This window comes from Gobio gobio (assembly GCF_949357685.1).
Source record: "Gobio gobio genome assembly, chromosome: 16".
Lineage (NCBI taxonomy): Eukaryota > Metazoa > Chordata > Actinopteri > Cypriniformes > Gobionidae > Gobio > Gobio gobio.
In genome coordinates, this window is record NC_137109.1 from 45,011,032 (window position 1) to 45,035,676 (window position 24,645).

Here is a 24,645-nt window from a genome sequence, read left to right on the forward strand (position 1 = left end):
TGCTGAGAGAAATATTACAACGCACTGAAATGCATCTCATTTTAATCGCTCAATTAGCGTAACTGTCACATTATCACATAACATTGCATTTAACAATTTCTGTCCATAGCTTGTTAGTTGTTAGTCTTGTTAGTTTGGATAAATCTAGTTTAGTTTTTTATCTAAGTTTTTTAATGCAGCCACCATTTAAATATCTACACTCTAAAAAACCCAAGGTGGGTTGAAAATGGACAAACCCAAAGATTGTTTTTTTTTAACCCAGTGGTTGAGGACATTTTTGCCCAATGTGCTGGGTAGTTTTATTTAATCCGATTATTGTTTAAAAATTACTATATGGCTGGCTTAAAATGAACCCAAAATAGGTGGGAAATTAAAAAAAATTAGACACACAATTACTAGAGGCAACAATAATAATCAAAAAGTGAACAATTTAATAAATGTTTAGGCCTCTTGTTTAAATATTATTCATTAAACTTATTAATAATGTTAATTTATTAAACATATTAATAAATGTTCATTTCCAAGATATTTTGGGTACATTTTAACAATAGTTGAGTTAAATAAAACAACCAAGCAAGTTGAGCAAACGTTTAACCCAATTGCTGGGTTAAAACAACCCATTCACTGGGTTAAAGCAACCCAATTGCTGGGTTTTGTCCATTTTCAACCCAACTTGGGTTGTTTTTAACCCAGCATTCTTAGAGCGTTTTGTTTTAACAACGAAATGGAATAGAAACATAATTGTATCATTAAATATTTGCACACAAAAACTGCCTTATGTGCAATTTAAATGTTTGTATACAATCATTTGGTTAATAGTGCGCATGCGCGGGTTGTGAGCGCGTTGTTTGTGTTTGAGCTCCGTCAAATTGATTCATAATCCTTGATTTTCTTCTTAATACTCGCTTACAAACGAATACTTTCTATTATTTACAGCGTGTGAACATATCTCCGATACGATTCTCTATAAAAAACAATCGGATTGCTTTGATATCGCTACTTATATCCGAACTTCCGCTACTAGCCGTAGCCCGCTAGCCTTGCACGCGTGGTAACTTGTATACACCGGTAGCCCGCTAGCCTTGCACGCGTGGTAACTTGTATACACCGGTAGCCCGCTAGCCTTGCACGCGTGGTAACTTGTTTAACGTTACACCCGGTAAACACTGATAGCTACAATTCGCCATCGTAGCACTTCTGCTACAATGGCGAATAACTCGGATGTGTGTCTAATGTTACCTTTGAGTGCAGGTGAGGACACGTTCGAGCTGCATTCGGTGCAGTTGGAGTTGGAGTCGTTGGCGAGTCAGATTCGCGGCCTTCTAGACAGACAAGCTGTGCTGAGAGAGCGGCGAACGGCGCTTGAAACATCACGCGCCGATGCGCACAAGTCAGTGGATACTAACATTTTGACTCCGACCTCGTCTACTCCGCGTGTTTCTCTGCACAGGACCCAAGCACCCAGGACGCGATCATCATCCCTGGTTTCGTTCACTCCGGCACCGACACAGCGCCATGGACCCTGGGTGTTTCCACAGCGGAAGACGCGAGCCAGGACCAGAGCGAGGACCTCTCCGCCCCTCCCGGTCTTCGAGATCTCCACCCGGAACCGCTTCTCCCCTCTTCGCGAGACGGAACGCGACGCTGTGGTCATCGGTACTTCCATCGTCCGGCATGTCCACGCTACCTCAGGTAAAGGCAAGGTTATCACTCACTGCTTTCCTGGTGCTCGAGTTCTCGATGTCGCTGCGCAGGTTCCCGAGATCCTGAACGGTGACGAGCGCATCGGAGCTGTCGTGCTGCACGCGGGGACGAACGACACCAGGCTGCGGCAGACGGAGGTTCTGAAGAGGGACTACAGGAGCCTGATCGAGACGGTGCGCAGAACATCGCCTGAAGCAGCGATCATCGTGTCCGGACCGCTTCCCACGTACCGACTAGGACATGAAAAGTTCAGTAGATTATTTGCTCTAAATGAATGGTTAATGTCATGGTGTAATGAACAGAAGCTGCTCTTTGTAAATAATTGGAATCTGTTTTGGGAGCGACCTAGGCTCTTCCGTCCTGATGGCCTTCACCCCAGCAGAATCGGAGCGGCTCTTCTGTCGGACAACATCTCCAGAGCGCTGCACACCGCCATCATATGACTAGTAAGTCAAAGTCCAAATAACAGTATTTGCTGTCCTAACTTAATTGACATAAGTACCAATGTAGAACATTATATAGAAACTGTGTCTGAACATAACTGTGTAGAACATTATATAGAAACTGTGTCTATTCCTCGTTTAGTGAGGTCAAACATTAAATCTACTGTAAGATCTAGGAAAAATCTAATTGTGATTAAACCAGAAAATCTCAATATTAGTGAACAAAACCAATTTTGTACTAACTTAATTGACATAAGTACCAATGTAGAACATTATATAGAAACTGTGTCTATTCCTCGTTTAGTGAGGTCAAACATTAAATCTAATGTAGGATCTAGGAAAAATCTAATTGTGATTAAACCAGAAAATCTCAATATTAGTGAACAAAAACAATTTCTAAAACTAGGTCTTCTAAACATTAGATCGCTCACACCTAAGGCGGTTATTGTAAATGAAATGGTCACAGATAATAGTTTCGATGTACTTTGCCTTACTGAAACCTGGCTTAAGCCAAATGATTATTTCGGTCTAAATGAGTCTACTCCGCCAGGATACTGTTATAAGCATGAGCCCCGTCTGATTGGTCGTGGCGGCGGTGTTGCAACAATATATAGAGATATTCTTAATGTTACCCAGAAAACAGGTCACAGGTTTAATTCATTTGAAGTACTAGTGCTAAATGTCACGCTATTAGATGTAAGAAAGAAATCTGTATTATCTCTAGCCTTAGCTACTGTATATAGACCTCCAGGGCCCTATGCTGCTTTCCTAAAAGAGTTTGCAGACTTTCTCTCAGATCTATTGGTCAACGTCGATAAAGCATTAATTGTTGGAGATTTTAACATACACGTAGATAACACAAATGACGCGTTAGGGGCTGCGTTTACAGATCTATTAAATTCCTTTGGGGTCAAGCAAAACGTCACTGGTCCCACTCATCGTCTTAATCACACACTAGATTTAATTATATCACATGGAACCAACCCAACCGACATAGATATTATACCGCAAAGTGATGATGTCACTGACCATTACATGGTAACTTGCATACTGCGTACTGCTGAAATCTGTCATGTTGCGCCACGTTATCGACCAGGCAGAACAATCCTTCCAACCACTATAGATAGATTCTCAAATACCTTACCTGATCTGGCTCAGCTGCTAAGTGAACCCAAACAAACAGATGAACTAGAGGAAATGACTAGCAGTATGAGCACCATTTTCTCTAGTACATTAGAAATTGTAGCACCAATTAGATTAAAAAAGGTTAGAGAGAAAACTAAAGCACCATGGTACAACAGTGCTACACATGTTATCAAGAGAGAAACTCGTAACTTAGAGCGTAAATGGAAACATACTAATTTAGAGGTCTTTAGAATCGCATGGAAAGAAAGTATGTCACGTTATAAAAAGGCCCTAAAAGCAGCCAGGGCTGAGCATCTCCGCAAAATAATAGAAAATAACCAAAATAACCCAAGGTTTTTATTTAACACTGTGGCTAGACTAACAAATAAACAAGCATCGCCTGAACAAAATATTCCGTTACAGTTTAGTAGTAATGATTTTATGAACTTCTTCGCTGACAAAATAGAAAGCATCAGAAACAAAATTGTAAATGTACAATCATTAATGATGTCTTATGATTCAACCGCAATTATCGCCCCTCAAGAACTACTACACCGCTTTACAACCATAGGACAGGAAGAGCTAAATAAACTTATCATTGCATCTAAACCAACAACATGTTTATTAGATCCAATACCCACTAAACTACTGAAAGAGTTGTTACCTGTAGTGGAAGAGCCTCTTCTCAATATTATTAACTCGTCTTTATCTTTAGGTCATGTTCCAAGAATATTCAAGTTGGCAGTCATAAAGCCTCTCATTAAGAAGCCACAATTAGATCATAATAACCTAGCAAATTACAGACCAATATCAAATCTTCCATTCATGTCTAAAATACTAGAAAAAGTTGTGTCCGCTCAATTGTGCTCTTTCTTGCAAGAAAATGATATCTATGAAAAATTTCAATCAGGATTCAGGCAGCATCATAGCACAGAAACTGCACTCGTTAAAATCACAAATGATTTACTTCTAGCTTCTGACCAAGGCTGTATCTCAATACTAGTTCTACTCGATCTTAGTGCTGCGTTCGATACTATAGATCATAAAATACTATTAGATCGACTTCAAAATTACACTGGTGTTCAGGGACAGGCATTAAACTGGTTTAGATCGTATTTATCAGACCGCTACCATTTTGTCTGTCTAAATGGGGAAAAATCAAAGATGACGTCAGTAGACTATGGGGTGCCGCAAGGATCCGTGCTAGGCCCTCTGCTATTCTCAATATATATGCTGCCACTTGGTAATATTATAAGAAAACATGGAATTAATTTCCACTGTTATGCTGATGACACTCAATTATATATTTCATCACGACCAGATGAAAACGCTAAATTATCTAAACTGACAGCGTGTGTTGATGATATTAAACACTGGATGACGTGTAATTTTCTGCTATTAAATTCAGATAAAACGGAGGTGTTACTTATTGGTCCAAAAAATTGCCCACAAAACCTCTCACAATACAACTTTAACTTGGAAGGATGTCCTGTCGCTTTATCCACTACAGTAAGAGACCTGGGTGTTATATTAGACCGCAACTTATCTTTCGAAAGTCATATTTCATATGTTACAAAAACGGCATTTTTCCACCTTAGAAACATTGCCAAGCTACGTAACATGCTATCTATTTCTGATGCAGAAAAGTTAGTTCATGCATTCATGACCTCGAGACTAGATTACTGTAATGCTTTATTAGCTGGTTGTCCTGCATCCTCAATAAACAAACTGCAGTTAGTTCAAAACGCAGCTGCTAGAGTGCTTACTAGGTCAAGAAAATATGATCATATAACACCAATTTTATCATCTCTACACTGGTTACCTATTAAGTTCCGTATCAATTACAAAGTATTGCTACTGACCTATAAAGCCCTAAATGGGCTAGCTCCAGTGTATTTAACTGATCTTTTATCGCCCTACAATCCATCGCGCTCTTTAAGATCACTAAACTCGAGGCTTCTGGTCATTCCTAGGATATCCAAGTCCACTAAAGGAGGGAGGGCTTTTTCACATTTAGCTCCTAAACTCTGGAATAGTCTTCCGGATATTGTTCGAGGTTCAGACACGCTGTCCCAGTTTAAAACTAGATTAAAGACGCATCTCTTTAGCCAAGCATTCACATTATAATTAAGTTTTATACTACAGTTAAATCGCACCAACAGCATTAATATTCTGAACAGCAGCTATGCTAATTATTTCCCATCTGCTTTTCTGTTGTTATCTCGGGACACTAGTCCCGAGGTAACTAGTTCGTCAGCTCCAGTTTGTATCCAGCCTCTGATGGAGACTTCAGATGCCCCGACACCTGTGATGAGACGACTCGACGCCTGTGAAGAGACGACTCAACGCCAGCGTTGTTATGGCCTAAAATAATACATGATTGATTAACTTATCCTAACATTTTTTCTTTAACATTCTCTTTTCTAACATTTTTCAATGTACATTTATGAAATGCACTTTCTGTGAAGCTGCTTTGAAACAATGTGTATTGTGAAAAGCGCTATACAAATAAATTTGAATTGAATTGAATTGAATTCAGCTTTTATTTGATTTGAGTGTTTTGATTATTAAATAAATCTGAATCATTAATTAAATAAAGTTTCTTTTTGGCTTCAGAAACATGTTGGTGCTTCACTAATGAAAATACATAAAGATTGAAATTTAAAGTTCATCATTGTAACTAGCTCGGTGGTCTAAGTGTTTGGGTCCAAGCATTCCACACATTCTTTATCTAACTGGACACCAAGTGGCAATTCTCAGATATAACCAACGCTGTGTGTGCGTGCAGTGGATGCATGCAAACAGTGCTACAGTGAATCACACAACACTTTCCCTCTCACGCTTACCTTGGTACCCTTTAAATGCACTGCTCACGAAAGACTGTTTTCCTGGATGTTACAAGTGCTTTCTGGTCACACGCAAGGAGACAGGATGCACCGTTCTGTACGGAATGAGCTTATCAGTGTCAAAACGACCCGTCCTGTGGCTTCACAAGGCCTGGAGAGCATTTTATAGTCCTGTTACAGCATCAGTACAATCCCATAACACCTTAGGCAGAAAATCTAAGAATCAGTTCATGCAGAACTAATTTGACCGTTTCGTTTTGTGATTAAGGTGTTGGATGGAAATCTCAGAACGAATCAAATCAATCTGAGTTAAAGTTTAGCAACTGTTTATGACATCTGGCCCTGTGGCAAGTCTTTAAATGTGCCCATCAAATGAGAAAAATGCTTCAACGGTTTACCAAACTGTTACAAAGACAAAGTGCTATTTAAAAAAATGACTAACAAACTGCCAGTGCTTCATTTATTAACATTTTCGCTGTGAGTAACTTAACGATTGCCTGTTGTAATCTGAGAGATCTTAAGACAAAGTGGGTGGCAACAGGGTTGCGGTTTTTGGAGGAACATGCATTTCAAACCCCAAAGCTCTTTGGTTTTTATCTGACATATTACTCAGTAGACAAATAATTGTGTAAAGTGTGCAAGCCAGCCCAAAAAAAACCAACCTGAAATGGATATAATAGGCCTATGTAGTCATTGAAAAATACACTGTAAACGCTAACCAGCCATTTAAATGTTGAGCAGCAAGCTCATTGGCTGCAGATGCGACAGAAACCAATCAGCTTGTGCCATGTGGTTAACTAGTAAAAGTCATCAGGTTGCATCATCTAGTTTTATGACAGAACTTGGCATTTAAATGTAGGGTACGCAACTTTTGGAGAGCCTAGCAATAGCGAGCTTGCTTTCAGAGCGTCTCCAAAGCCATGCCTCCTTCAAAACACATGAACGCATACAGCACGGAGCAAATCGTTACGAAAGGCGGGGTTAAACTACCTCATGTCACTCTCAAAGCACATAACATTACAATAATAATGAACATAAACAACTTAAAGAGCACTGTACCCCCTGACTGCTGCAGATTAATTTCGGCGTTGATAGTGTTGCCATTGAAACACATAAATTCGAGTCACGAACCGCTCCAAGTATAACATCACAGGTTTCCATCTTTTCCAAATTACAGTGATGGCATGAACGCAGCATAAGCTCGTTGTTTTGGTTCAGGAGGAACTGTATAAAGTGGCTGCTGCTTTGGTGCTCGGTGACTGACGTCTGTCTAAAGCTAGTGTTATACTTTCCTCTAGGGTCCGCGTGACGTAAAAATCTTCATCCGCGTACGTGCCTCCCAGACAAGTAGCCCTACGTACGGCCACTAGTGCGCATGCGCTGGAAAAACAACATGGACCTCGAATTTGAAGAGAGGCTGTGTGAAGAAGTCTGTTGCTACCCGTACCTCTACAATCTGTCGTTAAAACAATATAAAGACAGCCAGACATGCAATAATTTGTGGAGGGAACTTGGAAGTGTGTAAGTGTACCGATCTAGTGCAGGTGTTGAAAAGTCCGCCGAGCAGACCCCTTACACGTTCAGTAGTATAAATACAAGAGTCCGCGCCCGTGCTGTCCGCAGCTGTCCATGTCTTCAAACTCAAAATCAAAAGCATAGAATTTAACGCACTGATGGCCTGTAATGTCTGCGTGAACAGGGTGCGCGGAGGTATGAGAATACATGCGTTGACAGGCAGGTAGGATATTGTATCATTTACATTCAGACCGAATGCAATGATGATGCAATGAGTGGTGGATAAAGTACATGAACTCTAAATCTAAAAGCAAACAAATGGATATGAACTAATGCAAATAGATGGTAACAAACGTGATATGAAAAATTTGGGTTAGATTTGCGTGTTTTTTGTCACATTGTTTTTACCGCTTGAGGTAATGTCCTCTCAGCCTCGACGGCAAACATACTGCTGTTCTTCACTAATGCAGCAGCTAGTCTATAATGATATGAAAGCATGTACTTAGTGTACTGTATATATGCTGTTTTGTTATAAGTTTTAAATCCGTTTTTGAAATGTCCTGCTCTGTGCAGGCCGCAGCCTCACGTGTCAAAACAAACTTCATGAAGCGTCAGTGATAGTTTTTATTTCGCCTCTAGAAGCCGGAGTAAAAGTATACATTTTATTTAGGAAATGTAGTGGATTCAAAGTAAAGTAAAGTACAGAATCTCCAAAAAAATATTTAAGTACTGTAACAAAGTATTATTACTTTGTATTATTAATATTATTACTCGTATTATTATTATTAATAACAAAGTTGTATTACTTTGTTACATTACACCACTGTGATTGGACAAACATTTTATGGTCCTACGCCTTCCACAGATGATATATACATATAAATACATTTAGACCACTTAACTTAGTGATTGCTATCAGGATGTGAATTTTCAACTAGCATAACAAAAAAATGTTTCTGGAGCAAATCACCTATCCTGCCTGTCTATTCTTTATTTACATACAGTATCCAGTGAGTTCTTTACATATTTTTATCCCACAATAGCTGTCATCAACCACAGCCACAGCATACTAAACTGAGCTCATTTATATATTTACCATCGGGTGCTACACTGTCTGTCAGTCACTGGAGAAGCAGTCAAAGATTTGATACCCAGTCGGAATAAGAGGATGTTCATAACGTCACAGCATACGTTAATTCCGAACATCTCATGCTGCGACAACTAGCACAGACCCCCCCTCGTCATTCCCCTGTTGTGTCAGATTCCTGTCCGGGCCGCCACCTTTGGATCTTTCTAATCTCCCTCAGGGACTGACGGCTGTCGGGTCTCAGACTTCCATAATCCGTTTCGTGACTGCTCCCTCCGACCCTGGAGGTGACGATCCACATTCATTTCCAGCACCAGTCAGCGTGAGATGGGTTTAACAAGTTGAACTCAAACCCCGGGTGCAGTCTAAATGTATGCTAGCTAAAATTAGAAAATGAGATTCTTGTTTGCAGTGGTTGAAACGAGACGTATCTTAATCCTGACAATCAATTTAAAATAGTCCAAATAAGGAGCAACAGAGGCCTGATAGTGACCTTGACATCCCGGCAATGATATAAGCACAGGCCAGCTGGACTGGACTGCACATGTCAATCAGAACAAAATGCTGCATCTACGTCAGCGCTGCTGAATCTATAGCTCACCCCAAAAAACAAGTCATATTTACTAGTTTACACTCGGAATTGAATTTAATAACATAAAAGGGCGTGTGTTGCCAAGAAAACACATTTGATTTGTCCTTGGGTGATTCTATAATTGCAGGTACATTTGTTGTCCAAAGTATTTTTTTTCCCTTCAAATTGTTATAGTTTTAATTATTTTAATAAGTCATTCTCATGGATCACAAGACGTTACAGCCCATAATGCCCATATATAGCTGAAAATATATAGCCCATAGCCCCATACACTCAAAATAATAACTCAATTTAGGGCAGGTTTTCCATCCAATAAATATGTGTAGCCCCAACTACTAACAACTACCAAAAAACGAATTAATGCAATGAAATGTAATTGAGTTGGTCCAACTCAATTTTATCATATACAGTTTAAATGATATTTATATACTTGTCAAACATAAATCAAAATATTTAATTGGAAAATCAATTATAAGCAGTTTCATTCATCATCATACATGTATGTATGTGTATATATATATATATATATATATATATATATATATATATATATATATATATATATATATATATATATATATATATATATATATATATATATATATATATATATATATATATATATATATATATATATATATAATGAAAAATAAGAAAAGAGGTGTCACTCCTGACATTAGCATAGATCACTGAGTATCCACAGCCTAGGCACAGGCGCCACTCTTCAGCATAACAGTAACCACTTAAAATAAAATAAACTCTAAAATAAAAATAAAAAGAAACTCTACAGAAAAAAACACATAAAATAACACTTTAAACCCCTAAATTTACTCTCCTAATGGAGTCGCTTGCAAAGCATGCTGGGAACTACAGATCCACTGCCCAGTTAATATCAACACAAATATTTCATGTAGTTTTAACACAACTTAATTAAGTAAACTTCAGTTTTAAATATATTAGGTTGATTGAACAAAACTAAATTATGTTGTGACAAAATTTGATGTTTAAGTAAAGGGAACAGCATTTAAATGTGTAATATCTATGAAGGGCCTGAATAATTTTTTGAGTGTATATAGGTAACTAAATACATTAGTCAGTGTATTTTTCCATCATGTATCATTGTGTAATCAAAACATTTTATTTTACTTTGGTAATATGTCATTTATTTTGTTTTTAAAAGTCTTACGTATTAATTTTCCTAATTCTACAACATTAACTTTAACATTACCAAATCTTCCGTCAATTCTGTTACGTACCATACTTTGCCTTTAAATTGATGAAATTATCTCCCACAACTATGTAAGATACAGGAAATGATGTCGTTTTCCCTCACTGATAGGATCGGAAGCACTGAAATGTATGTGTTCTCTCTGAGAAAATATTTTAATCTAAAAAATTCTTATACCAAGTTATTTTGTAAAACGTCAAAATGAATACCACAATACCAAAAGGAAAACAGAATATATCACTGATCACACAGTGGGTTGTTAAAAAGTCTTTGAATCATGATTTCATTAGAGTTCTTATTATTAGTGCTCTGACTTCCATGTGCTCTTAGCATTTATGCTAGCAAGTGGAGTATTTGGCTAAAAGTTTAGAATTGTCAATCCTGTTACCGTCGAACTCTGTTACCAATGTTATTTCTACACATTGCCTAATTTGTCTGTACTAAATACTACAATACTAAAAAAAATACATTTTTTCGTTAAAAGTAAAAAAGGAAGTAACTTTGGCAAGCACTGAATTGTTAAAATTATATATGTTTTCAATAAGGATACTGGAAAGATTTTCTGTTAGTGAACAGTTGTTTTCCTTAACTTTTTTAAAATGCAAAATGTATCTGCAATTATAGAATCACTCAGTAACCCAATTAATGAACAAATGACTCTTATGAGCTGTTTCTTCTTAGTGAATCAAAAATATACAGTGCAACCTGTGTAGTCCAATTCATGAACAAATGACTCTTTAAATGAATCCCATTCAGGAACAAATGACTCGTATGAACCTGTGCTTTTAAATGAAAGGACTCCATTTGAAATAATCTGATGTATCTTTCACTGAATGAATTTGCTGAATCCGAGTTGGAACGAATATATATATCCAGTATACCGTATATATAATCGTCATTTCGTCATACGTATATGCATTGTTCATGATTTTATGATTTATACATTTTACAATACAATAGACAAGAAATGCAATTTAAAGTTTACTTCATTTGTTTTTTTTTTCGGTTGTGTTGATTATCGGATAAACAAATAGCAATTGAACCGTATATAGGTTGGGTCTTTTTGTTAACTTTTAAAATGTATTATTTGTGTAATGTACCAAGTGAAAAGGTTTGCTATACAATGTACAGCATCGGCTGAGAGAATATATATTTGCCCAAATGAATTTTTGGAAATCATTGCACACCAGACACAAAGCATGACAAGCACACACCGTCATCTATTTGGATTACTAAATTCCAACCTGTAAAAAAAGGATTGTTCAAATTCACTGTATTCAGGACTCATTAGCATGAAATGCATGGGTCTCGGACACATGGCAACCACTTGGAACCCCTTTTGAAAATATGGCACATTAATGAAAGACAGGGAGGCTAAATCTAAGTGAAAGCCCAAAAGCCCGTTCAAATCTGCACCAACTGTTTCTTTGAGAACTTCCCCTGAAAAGTCAAATCAATTAGGCAAATCAATGAGTGATTTAAGAATCATTTAAAGTGCCGTATGATTTCATCAGATGCTCATTTTGCTGTTATGAGGAAATCCGTTCTTGTTTTAACTGATTTAATGATTTAATGAAGACTGCATGTTCTAATGATGAGGTTTGTCTGCTCTTTCCGCTGTATTCCATTAAGACGCTGCACAAAGCCATTGATCCGGATCTGTCTGTCACATCTTTCTATTTTCATGTTTTGCTCACTTTCTGTCAGTTCTTTGTGCTTTTTGTGTTTTTTATTTACTTAATGAAGACTGCATGGTCTGATCAGGACGACGTCTGCTCTTCCTGCTTTCTTCCATACAAGGAGTCAAAGCTTTGTTGGATAGCATCAAAGGGTTCTATAATACCTGGAGAAAGTTATCCGTCAGTATTCATCTTAATGGCAGTTTCTCTGCTGTTGAAGGACCCCCCAGAAGTATTTGATTTGAAATCTTCCATCTTTGCTAAAGCATGCGCAAAACTTAAAAAAAAAATACCAGTTTAAAAATGGTAATTGGATTCCATTGATCAGGAAATATGTTTTGTTTACTTTTTTTTTCAGAAGTTGCAAACACGAGCTACCTTAAAGGAGTCCTTGCTCTTTTACATGTTCTTCTTTTTAGTATGTAATGTTGTTTGAGCATGAAAAATGTCTGCAAAGATACAAAGCACACAGTCACTCCACTCCAGTTATTCTCTATATCATTAGATGCTGTTTCCGAACTCTCTTAAAGGGACAGTTCACCCTGAAATGAAAATAAAGCCATCTTTTACTCACCCTGCTGTTGCTCTAATGCCCTATGTCCTTATATTTTTTTCAGACCTCAAAAGCAGAAATGTAAAAAATAGTCCTGCACGCGCTCCTTCCTATAATGGCGGTGAATAGCGACCAGGCTAAAACATTACAAAAATGATACAAACGTATCACACAATGATACAGTGAGACACGCGCCATTTATGGAAAGTCTTCAGGAGGCACACTATAAGATTTTGCGAGAAATAAACCGTATTGTTTAGTCAAAATACTGATCCGTGCTAGCCGTATATTTTTTGTAATGTTTTAGCCTGGTCGCTTTCCACTGCCATTATAGGAAGGAGCGCGTGCAGGACTAATTTTTAAAATTTCTGCTTTTGAGGTCCGAAAAAGGACATAGGGCATTAGAACAACAGCAGGGTGAGTAAAAGATGGCTTTATTTTCATTTCAGGGTGAACTATCCCTTTAAACTCTATATTCCTCATTTAAATAATTCCTGCCCGAGGCATTCGCAAAATAAAAGGGCGAGGCCTGGTTGAGTTGCGTTAGTAGTGTGATGAAACTCCTGGTTATGGTAAGGGGTGTGACATTTCCAAAACATGCTCAAAGCGTTTGACCAATCACAACACACTGGTCGAGCTGACCAATCAGATTACACAGTGCTTTTCAGAAGGAGGGGCTTCATACTGAGACGGGAACTAAACAGAGCGTTACTGACCAACTGGGAAGAGAGGTGCTGCAACATTGTCAAATATGGGGTGTTTTTTGAACATTCAAGCATGAAAACCAATACAAGTAGACCCCAAAAACAAAAGTCAATTCTTAAAAAAAGGGGAGCATAATATGGTCTCTTTAAAAGAACAGTAATGCATCATTTCAAAATCTCAAAGACATGAACAAAGAGAGATTACTCAAAGACATGCCTGATTTTAGCCGCGTTTCCACCGCGGGAACGTTCCCCAGGAACTAGGGACTTTGGGGTGGTACTCGGTGTGTTTCGATCGCAGGAACCAGGGTCTAAATACAAAATGTTCCCCTCAAAATGGCCCTGCTTGCGAGGTAGTACTTTTTTAAAGTTTTTTTGGGGGGTGGGACTTGGGCGCTGAACATGCCGATTGGTTCACGCAGAATTTTATTTCAACCTAAATGTCTGTTGTGGTGCGTGCAGTAAGAGTTGTTTGCTGTTCAAATCAAATGGAGTTAAAAAAAACAAAACAATGGACCGACGACGAGGTTCAGGCTTTATTAAGCTTATATATGGAGGACGAAATCCAGTGGGCTCTGGAAAGTCGCACACAGTCCTACATCACCGGACTAATCTTCACAGTACTTTAGACAGCGCAGCAGCAGGTCTGGCGGAAAAAGAGTTCCTGGGACAAATTGTTCCGGGTAATTTCGGTGGAAATGGGGATTTTGTCCAACCTGAGGCTAGTTCACTGAGAATTAATTACATGTGCTGTTTACGTCTTATAAATGATTAACTAAAGAAAATATTTAAATGAGGTATCTGTGCAAACACACCCGAAAAACACAATTTACATTGTAAATATAGTGTTAGACTGTGGAGGATGCAGCAGACACACTTTACTTGTGACTGCATCAGCATTTTCATAGCAAAAATGGATTGTTTTAGCACTGATTCATGGCATGAAATGGAAGTTGTGAGAATCTTTTCTTCCCTATTGTGACTTATATCCATGTGAAACGGCTTCTCGAACGAGGAAAAATGTAGGGTGGGACTTGATTTTGTCCATCTGGAATTGATTGGAATGTTGGATGGTTGTGGTTTGCTATTGCTGTGATGAGTGACAGGTTGCCCTCACATCAGTAAACACGTCATCAGAGAAGAGAAGAGAAGAGAAACGAAGAGATGTCGCTGCAAGAGGGAGGGGAAGTTATTTTGATAAAAAAAAATCACAAGGGTACACAGCATTTTGTCAAAGACTAAGTTTTGTCAAAGATTACGTCTGGATCAGATTCAGTATGATGATCAAAACATAGATGGAGTAGATCTGCTTCCATATGAGATCACTCGTTTTTGCTGCTTCTTTCCCTGTGTTTTGATCTGGAGATACTGTACTTGTTCAGGAGATGCATACACTTTAAAAAAATGCTGTGTTAAAAATAACCCAAGTTGGGTTGAAAATGGACTAACCCAGCGATTGGGTTGTTTTAAGCAAATATTTAACCAAACCGCTGGGTTAAAACAACCCAATTGCTGGGTTAGTCCATTTTCAACTCAACTTGGGTTATTGTTAACCCAGCATTTTTTTGAGTGTAATAGCGCCCCCTACCTTACCATAACATCTCGTCAATTGCAGGAAAGCGTTTTCTCATAAAAGACGTGATATCTCGTCAATGGGAGGGAAAGAGTTAATAAACACTGCAACATTCCATAAAAATAAGAATTATCCATTTTGATTTCATGGTGACTTTCACTCTTCTCACAACTTCACAACTCTTTAAAATGATTATGAGCTTCATATGGCTATGTAGCAACAATGACCCGATTCAATCAGATTTTGGGCCGAATACATCACCGGATGAGGCTTCTACACACCAACTCGTGACTCTCCTAATCAAATCAGACATAGACAATGGGGTGTGTGTGTAAGAGATATCGAAGTTAATGAACAACCACGATGTCCGCCAGATTGTCTGAGTCTAAAGAATGGACCATCGAATTGTTCCGCCTAAAGGCATTCACATGACTTTACTCTGCAAACACACATACACGGAGAGCGCTGAAAGAAGACAATTCTTGCACAACACGTGTTACTTAAAACATGGGACTTAAAGAACTGTTTTAATAATGTTCAAATATATATAATCCGTTGATTTCATGTCCTTATACAATGTATTAGAATAACTAGGATGTTTACTGTTGCCAATCAAAACCTGTATGCCAGTAACTGTGATAATCTTGTATATCTGGACGCGCAAATCACAGAATGACCGTTCTTAGTATCTCTGTTATCGCGAAATTATGACTAGGCCAAATTTGGTTCAAAAATCAGATTTTGATGCATAATTTCAGAAATACCAGCTTTCTAAAGAAAAAGAGGTTTTAGAATTTCCACCCTATTGATTAACTCAGAGGAGGGGGGTTCAGAGAACAATGGAACACTCGCGCCTTCTCGAGAAGATCTCTCCACGGACGTGATTGGACCTTTCCATAAGTCGGGCTCGGCCAGTCCATCTATAAATGCAGAAGTTATCATTAACTCCTTGCGCTCTGCCACTACGAGGAGAAGACGACCCTGGCCTTCGGCCCCTCCCCTTGAGAGAAGGACCCCTTTGGCCCCAAGCCAAAAGAGAGAGACGGACCTGCAACTTCTGGAGCGACTTTCCTGAACTTCACAGAAATTCTCCGGACTCACCTCCTTAGCGAACTTCCACGACGATTCGAACTCAGACACGTACACGAGAGAGCCTAATGCAAGTATTATATTTCACCTTTAACTGCTGGTACGAGGTTGTCTTAATTAATCCTGATTCACAAAATCATAAATGTCTGAAGGGTTTTGGTGAAGTGATTGAACTGTCTGTCTCTCTCTCTCTCTCTCTCTCTCTCTCTCTCTCTCTCTCTCTCTCTCTCTCTCTCTCTCTCTCTCTCTCTCTCTCTCTCTCTCTCTCTCTCTCTCTCTCTCTCTCTCTCTCTCTCTCTCTCTCTCTCTCTCTCTCTCTCTCTCTCTCTCTCTCTCTCTCTCTCTCTCTCTCTCTCTCTCTCTCTCTCTCTCTCTCATCTCTCTCATCTCTCTCTCCCTCGTGGATTCTCTCTTTCCATCATTCTTTTCCCTTTGATTTTATTCGTTAAGTTTGATTTTTCCTTGTTTGTACCATATCGTTTGTTTCTCCTATATATATGCATATTTACCCCCGTGTGATTCGTAGCTTTGTATTCTATAGTGTTTTATTAAAACTCAATAATTGCATTAAATTGAATCCTTATTGTTTTGCTCACAAATCTCGAAGTCACTGAAGCGTAAGATCTAAGCTACCCATTTAAGCTTGATTTTCATGTATTACTACTTCAGTAATACAAATTGTGCAAACATAAGAGATATTATTTGTCCTGATCAAACAGATCAATGTTTCTTAAGGTTTGTAAGATTGATAATTGATGAAGAAATCAATTTGGATAAAGGTTACTTTTAAATGATTAAAGGTTCCGTTATACGTTAATTTTTCTGTACAACAAGCTAATAATATTCATAAACTCATGAATATTCATACCATTTGAATTAATTATTCCCCAAAACTTATTGTTGTTACAGGTGGTGGAGAATGCGGGCAGTTTCAAACTTTGTTTTTGTGAGCAATATTAATATTCATATTCATGTGTAATTTTTGGGTATTAATATTATGCACGCGCGTTTTCGTTCGTTTCTTTGAACTGTGAGACAAATCGCGCAAGCGAACTCACTCACTAAGGCACGACGCCGAGCTCAGTTTAAAGCATATTAACAGATGCTAAATTGGCAATATTAAATGTCCTGCAGAGATAAAGAAATCTCTGTTCAGTCCGTACATGAGTAATATTGTTTTGTCCCGCTTGACTTGAACGACGAAATCTTCTTTCAAGCGGAAGATTGAAATAGGGCGAGCCTCCCCTATTCAATAATAGGCCTAATATAATATTAAATCGTTAAAGATAAACGATAAAACTCCTGGTTTCGCATTGGGGTAGCTATCCAAAGCCAGACCTAACACATGACTCATAAATGCTGACGGACCGTCAGCCAGTTTGATAAATGTCTATTGGAGTTCTTTTAAATGTGAAGCAAAGCAGATGTTAATTCCTGTAGCCACATGTTTCTTGTGCCGTTATAGCACAAAAAGGCCCGCCGTGGTCTAAAAGTCATTATGTGTTAATTCTGGGTGCGGCCATTATATGATTTTTGGTCTTCAACCCCCACGAGCGTGTGTTGCAACTCCGCGTGCTAGACGCCCGAGGGCGCGAGCTCACAGCTCTCGAATTACACTTCCTCATAACTTTATCCCGAGCGAGCGCAACGACGCCATCTCGTGGGTATTTTCGGATAGTTCTACTCTCCGATAGTAATTTTGTCTTGACAGACTTAATTTTCCTTCCTAAGTTGAGCATGTGAATTGTTAATGATTACTGTTAGGAACGTTTTCATTTATGCAATTTTACTAAGCATTAGGCAGCAACCAGGTCTCATTCTCGCTGATTAAAAACACTTATTTGAATTTGGGTTTAAAAGGAAAAATGAATTTCCTCTAACTTAAATTGAAATTAGGTTTTTAAAGTTACTGACAGTCCGCTTGGAAGGACGCCACCGTGTGGCCGTACCCTGCTAAGTCAGCTTAAAGCTCTCTCGCTCTTTTCCACTTTCTTCCAATTCTGTGTGAAGTGCTTATTCCTGTTTCCCTTGCTGATTATTAATTTTTTTTGGTTATTAATGATACTCCAACTTAGCATTAAATTGTTATAGGATATTATTTGGACTTGCTTTCTTTTATTTACATTCTCCCTACAGGCTTATTTAAATTTAAATTGTAAACTTGTTTTGAATTTAATTTGAATTAAGTTTGTCTTGTTTAATTTTAATTTTAATTTTCTATTTAATTTAATTTAATTAATTTTTTTTTATTAGTTAAATTTTTTTTTATTTTAATTTTCTTCCTCTCATTTGGGTTAGGTTCATTTTGATAGTTACCAACATTATCAAAATTGCCTTTTGTTTTATCATTAGTTGATAGAAACCTTTGCCTTTTTCTAAATCACTCTCGATATAGGATTTTGCATTTCCTTTTCGCCTGCAACCATAAATCACTTGATCCGGTAAACAATAGAGTCTTAATTAATTTTGAGTTCGCCTGTTTACCCTCTTTTGCGTATTTATTGTAAGGCTCACAAGCATCTGTGGTGAACTGAGAATCGTCTCAACGTGGTCTCCACGAGCAAGGTTGTCCAACCGACGTGACCTGCACCGGCTGTGTGTGAATCTCGGTTTCTTTTACCTCTGTCCGCCGTTGCGGCACGCAGTGGCGACATCAGCAATCTGACACTCCAAAGCCGGTCAACCAGTTCAGCTGACACACACAAGGCAATGTTTGGTGCCCGTACCCAAACCTTGGCTTAATAGGGAGCCACTCTTGAAAAAGAGGGTTCTGGGGAGCGTGCCAACTTTGCTGTGCTGGCTGGCGGTTGACGGGTGGGTGCTGTCAGGTCGTGTTTAAAGTCTAAACTGTTTGAGTGGGCGTAACGCGACAGAGTAACAAGGACCGAGGACACGGCAGTTGGGTGTTTGGGAACGCCCGGAAGGCCGACTGCGCCACTGGTTTCCACCTGAGCGACCTCAAATCGCCCCGGATAAACTAAAGGTAATAAAATCCACATTATAAGCCAAATATTAGATACTCCCCGAGTATAGCCTAAACGTTTGGCCCACCTTTCCTCTCTAAGCCGCAACCTTTTCCTAGGTTTCCTACCCCGATAGTCACACATGCTGTAGGCCCTATCGGAAACTCTTACGAAAGGTAGCAGGCTTAACCCCTTTAGTGCTTCTCTAACACTCCCAGCGTTCGCGCTTATTCTCCTTGTTATTGCAGACCAATTCATTTTGTGTTTGTTTTCACTGTGTTCTTTCCTACCTTCACTGTCCGGACTGTCGTAATCTTGTTTCTTTCAGTTCACCAAGAGACCCCAAGGAAAGCAAATTAATAGAGTGACAACCAAGCAGCCGGCGTCACCAGGTGACCCACAGGGCTACTGCCTGTCAAAGCCTCTATTTCAGGCCGATCCAAAAATTGGCCCGCCTAATTGCCTAACTGTCTACATCGGTTAGCCAAAATTCTTGTCGACGGCATAGTCCGTACAAGAGCTCGTAAACCTTAGAACAAACTTGCATTGGCCTCTTTGTGTGTGTGTGCTGTGTTTCTCTCGCCCACAGTGAACCAGTATGTCCCGTTCATCCAGTCCCGCTGTCCCTTGGGATCGCCTAGCGGTATGGTTGGAAGCGATGACGAGCACTGTTCCGTCGGAGGACACCAGTGATCTGCAACTGCTGAGCCAGGAGGAACTGGACACAGAGCTAGACAAGCTGACGGCACACGACCCGACGCAGAGTTACTCTCACAAAGAACTGGCCAAGATCCTCGGGAGCCTCGCCCACAACCTCGTCGCCCAGGCACGGCTAAGAGAAAAGAGCCACACCGACCTGGAACAAGAAGCGGCAACACTAAAGCTCCAAGCCGAGGAGGCCCGGAGAAACCAGGCCCTCACCCAGCGTCATCTAGACCAGCTACTTCTAGAGACAGAGGAAAAGGGTGAAACGGACACAGAACAAGAGAAAGAAGTAGAAAGACTTCAAAAGGCCCTGGAAGATCTGCGCCTGGACAAAGACCGCAGAGAGCAGTCGGAGAAAGACACCAGGGAAGAACTCAACGAACAGCTCCGGCGAGGCGAAGCTCTCCTAGAGAGAGCCAACACTGCGCTCAAAGACAGAGATGCTAAAGCCAAAGCCTCCGAAAACCACTTGCAGGCTGCCCGAGCCGAGATCAATGAGCTGGTCCAGCAAAGACATGAGCTCAAAGATGAACTTGACCTTGTTCACAGAGAACTGAAACATTCCTATAAACTGAAAAGTGACCGGGAAGGGGGAACGCACCACACAAAGTTTCCCCCGACCAGCTGGTCCGCACCTTCTAGCCAAGAACCAAGAGCTGAAGAGGGGGGTGACAGCCCACTGCTCAGACTGTCACCTGCTAGCCTCCCCGAACCCCCGCCAGCAGCGGAGGAAGGGACGCCCTTCCAGGAAGTCAGGGTCAGCAGCCACGTAGCTCATAAGGACCTTTACAAGCTGGCCAGAAATATCCCTACTTTCAGCCCAGACCCTGCAGGAGGACACGATGTTTATGCCTATTTGCAAGACATAGACTTTCACCTGCAGACTGTCGCTAACGCGAGCACTTGGGACAGATTGTGCCTACTCAAACTCACGTCTAACCGGGACGTGCGTAGCTTTCTAGACCGCCAACCAGAGACTGTCAAAGCGGACTACGGCCAGCTACGACGAGCTTTAATTCGTGAATACTCTGATCCAGAATCAGTCCAGGGGCTCATCGCTGCTGTGGACCTCAGGCAAGGTCGACTTGAAACCCCACAGAACTTTTATAATCGACTGCGACGTACCTACTTCGGCGCACGAAACGAACCAGGCATGGAGGAGGACCTCAGCTTCAGAACCCTGTTCCTCCGAAACCTCCACCCCACGATTAATCACCATCTGGGAGTTCTAGTTTGTCCACGCAGCATGTCCACACAACAGTTAAGAGACTTAGCTCACAAGGCTTACACCAAGCAAAAAGCTATTTCTGAAAAGACTGTAAAACACCCAACCATTTGCTCTGTTTCTGAGCATCGCCCAGAGCTGACCCTAGAGGGCGCCCAACAGAACCACAGTTACGGACCCGTCAACAGAGAGTCTACACCGTTCCAAGCCAGCAGAGGGCAGCATGATCGTGGTAATGCCCATCCAAGGTACCAGAACGATCGCTCTGGAGGATCCTGGGACCGGCCTCGCCCCCTCCACAACCAAAAGGGGAGGGGCACATGGGAAGCCGGCCGGCAACCCAGAAGGAGCCGAACCCTCTCTCCCAGAACGCCAAGCCCAGAAAACCGACGGAGGGACCACTCTCGACGTGGTACTGGTAAGCGCGGATCTGAGCCCACGGCTAACAAGAAAAGCATGGTCGAGTCCGAAACTGCAGAACTGCTGAAGGTACTGAAGGAGTTTCTACAAAAGAAACCCCGCAAGACAGACAAGAAGGATAAACCAGACACCGCATGACTGAACCGGACGCCTGAAATCAACCTTCCTGACCTTTCTGCAACTGAACCTAACACCCAGAACACTGTTTCCCAACCACAGACTCTCGAACTAACTGTTGCACCCCCACACGTCAGCAACACCCACTCACTCCAGCTGACGGCAACACTTCCTGACCGAGACAGTGTCACTCCGCACACCAAGGTACATGAAAGTGCTGTCCTGGTTATCTGCACTCACAGTGAGACACAAGAGACATATCCCGACTGCCTACCGATCAACACACAGGCCCCAACACCCAGACTCTTGGGGAACCTGATCGAGAAGGGAATGGCTCGAAAACTCTACCTAACCATCACCTTGGAAAAGGAACTGAGGCTCGAAGCCCTGGTTGACACCGGCTCCGACCTAACGTTGATATCCGTTCAACTGTTTGACAAACTCAAATTTGAAGCACAGAGACAGAATCGCACTCTTAACCTTCACACGTGTAAGCTGAATGTGCAGTCGTACAGCCAAGACGACATCCAGCTCAAAACCATAGCTCCCATTCACCTGACGGTTGGGCCTATGAGTCTTGTACATCCTGTCTATGTGTCACCTATGAACACTTATCCGTTTCTCATCGGCAAAGACCTGCTGGACCGTTTCGAACCTTTACTGGACTTTAAACAGCTGAAATTCTGGGCACAAGTGCGAGAACCTCTTCCCCTCCAGACACACAGGTCTTCTGAGCAAGACTGTCAGGTCACAGAGGTCACGGCAACCTCAACAGAACCAGACTGTCAAGTCACAAAGGTCACGGGAACTCCTGCAGCCAGCCGTGAGAACACAGTCTCAGACCCAGAGCAAACTTCAAGTTCGCTACTCTGCACATTTCAGCTCACCATAGACTCTGATACCTACAGCCCCAAGGTCATGACTGACCTGCAGCTGAATGATATCACCACAACGAACACTATTCTAGCATTATGGGCAGACAACTCAGCCATTAGCCTCTCACTGTTCAATGCACTCAGGGAACACGCACCAGACCCGCCTTATGCCAGCAAGCGCACCCGTTTCCCTTTGAACTCACACCCCTCCTCTATGGTGTCCGCCAGAGGAATCTGCGCGCTGCGCTTGACATGGAATCATCGGTGCCTGACCCATTACTTCCTGGTCCTTCCGGACCCGCCCCACGATGTTTACATCGGAGCAGACATTTTGGTTCGCCTCCGGGCTCATGTGGACACGTTTAACGAAGTGGTATGGGCCCCATTGACTTTACAGCCACATGTTTCCATCAGCCATGACAACCTCATGTCAGGACAGACCATCCCTGAGGTTTGCACCCTAGTCAACGAACAGGGAACGGTGGTACCAGCATACACCAAAGGGGTCGCTGTTCGGCTCAACATGCGATGTGGTCAAACCTTAAACCACACGCTGGGCTTCTTCCAACCCTCACCTGAATGTGTGGAACTCAGACTCACACTTGAAGCCACACCCCTCACTGAAGTGTCATCTCGTGTAGTCTACATCCTCTTCAACAATTGCACAGCAACTGACATCAACATTCCCAAGGCCTACCGGCTGGGATGGCTAGTGAGCCATGACTTTCACGACTTTGAACTTATACTACCCATCATTGGGCCCATTCCACCTGCACTGATACCCGAAGGGAGCACAGATAACACACTGTTCACCGCACCCTTCAAATTCATTGCCATCACGTCTGTCATGCCAATGACCAAAGACCAGGTGTGCCGAACGGAGCTGACTGAGGACAGTCACCTCGCAGTATACACAGTCTCCCACCAGCCTGTCGGTGAGACTGATGACTCTGCCACACCTCCCAAGACCAACCTGACTGATGACACACATACGGAGGAACCTTACCCAGGTTTTGAGTCTCAAGTGCAGCAAATTCTACGAGACGCTGACGCGCTCCAGAGCGAGACAGACCGTCAAAGACTCAAACAAGTCCTTTATAAGTTCAAAGAATCCTTTGCCAAAGACTCTTTAGACTGCGGTCTCACCAACCTCCACACGGTGCGCATCCCAACGCACCCTGATGCGCCTCCCACTTTTGTCAAGCAATACAAGATTCCCATCGCCTCACACGAACCAGTGCAGGAGATCATCGAATCCATGCTTGAAAAAGGTGTCATCCGTCCTTGCAACAGTACCTTTTCAAGCCCCTTGTGGCCTGTGCTGAAACCCAGCGGAGCCTGGAGACCCACGGTCGACTATCGGAAATTGAATCAACAGGTACCGTTGTCAAGATGGCCTATGACCCAACTAGAACAAGAAATACCCCGAATCAGGGGAGCCACAATCTTCTCTACACTTGATGTGGCCTCTGGATTCTGGACCATTCCGGTGCACCCAGAAGACCAACACAAGCTAGCATTCACATTCGGCAACCGACAATACACCTTCAACAGGTGTCCGTTCGGCTATGCCAACTCACCAGCTGAGTTCAACATCTTTCTGAACAAAGCCTGCCCAGACGCCAGAGTAAGAGGCAACCTGATCTATGTAGACGATGTTCTCATGAAGAGCACAACGGTGGCCGACCACCTGAATGAAATAGACTATGTTTTGAACCAACTGTCCGCAGCCGGTGCCAAGATCGCCCTCCACAAAGGACAGTGGTGCCGGACCAAGGTCAACTACGTGGGCCTGCTCATCGGATCCCAAGGCATTGAACCTCAATCAAACCGTATTCATGCCATTCAAAACATCAAGCCTCCTACAAACGTCTCTGAGCTGCGCAGTTTTCTAGGGGTATGCAATTACTCCCGACAGTTCATCGAAAACTACTCAGACATTACTAGACCTCTAACAGCCCTGCTGAAGAAAGACTGTCCTTTCGTCTGGTCAGACGCTCAAGAATACGCCATGACGGCACTTAAAAGACATTTATGCACAGCTCCATGCCTTGCTTACCCCGATCCACAGAAGGAATTCTACCTGGAAGCCGGGTTTTCCGACCAATGTCTCAGTGCTGGCCTATATCAACGACATGACCAAGACAAAAAGGTGGTCGCATATGCCAGCAAAACGCTTCTCCCACCAGAGTGCAAGTTCTC

The 24,645-nt window shown here is 41.5% G+C and overlaps 2 protein-coding genes across 2 annotated transcripts in view; one reads left to right on the forward strand and one right to left on the reverse strand.

Annotated features, from left to right (window-relative positions):
- Positions 1 to 24,645, reverse strand: part of col23a1a (collagen type XXIII alpha 1 chain a) — a 227,362-nt gene that overhangs the window by 172,880 nt on the left and 29,837 nt on the right. The gene's annotated exons all lie outside the window — the stretch shown is intronic.
- LOC307140184 (uncharacterized protein) lies at positions 1,115 to 5,804 on the forward strand. Its single transcript, XM_079839478.1, has 2 exons — positions 1,115 to 2,150; positions 5,507 to 5,804. The coding sequence occupies exon 1, from the start codon at positions 1,206 to 1,208 to the stop codon at positions 2,145 to 2,147; it is 942 nt and encodes a 313-aa protein (XP_079695604.1). The 5' UTR covers positions 1,115 to 1,205; the 3' UTR covers positions 2,148 to 2,150; positions 5,507 to 5,804.

What these genes read in the sequence shown, in the direction of transcription:
- LOC307140184 (XM_079839478.1), top strand. Translation starts at nt 1,206, where the DNA reads ATGGCGAATAACTCGGATGTGTGTCTAATGTTACCTTTGAGTGCAGGT.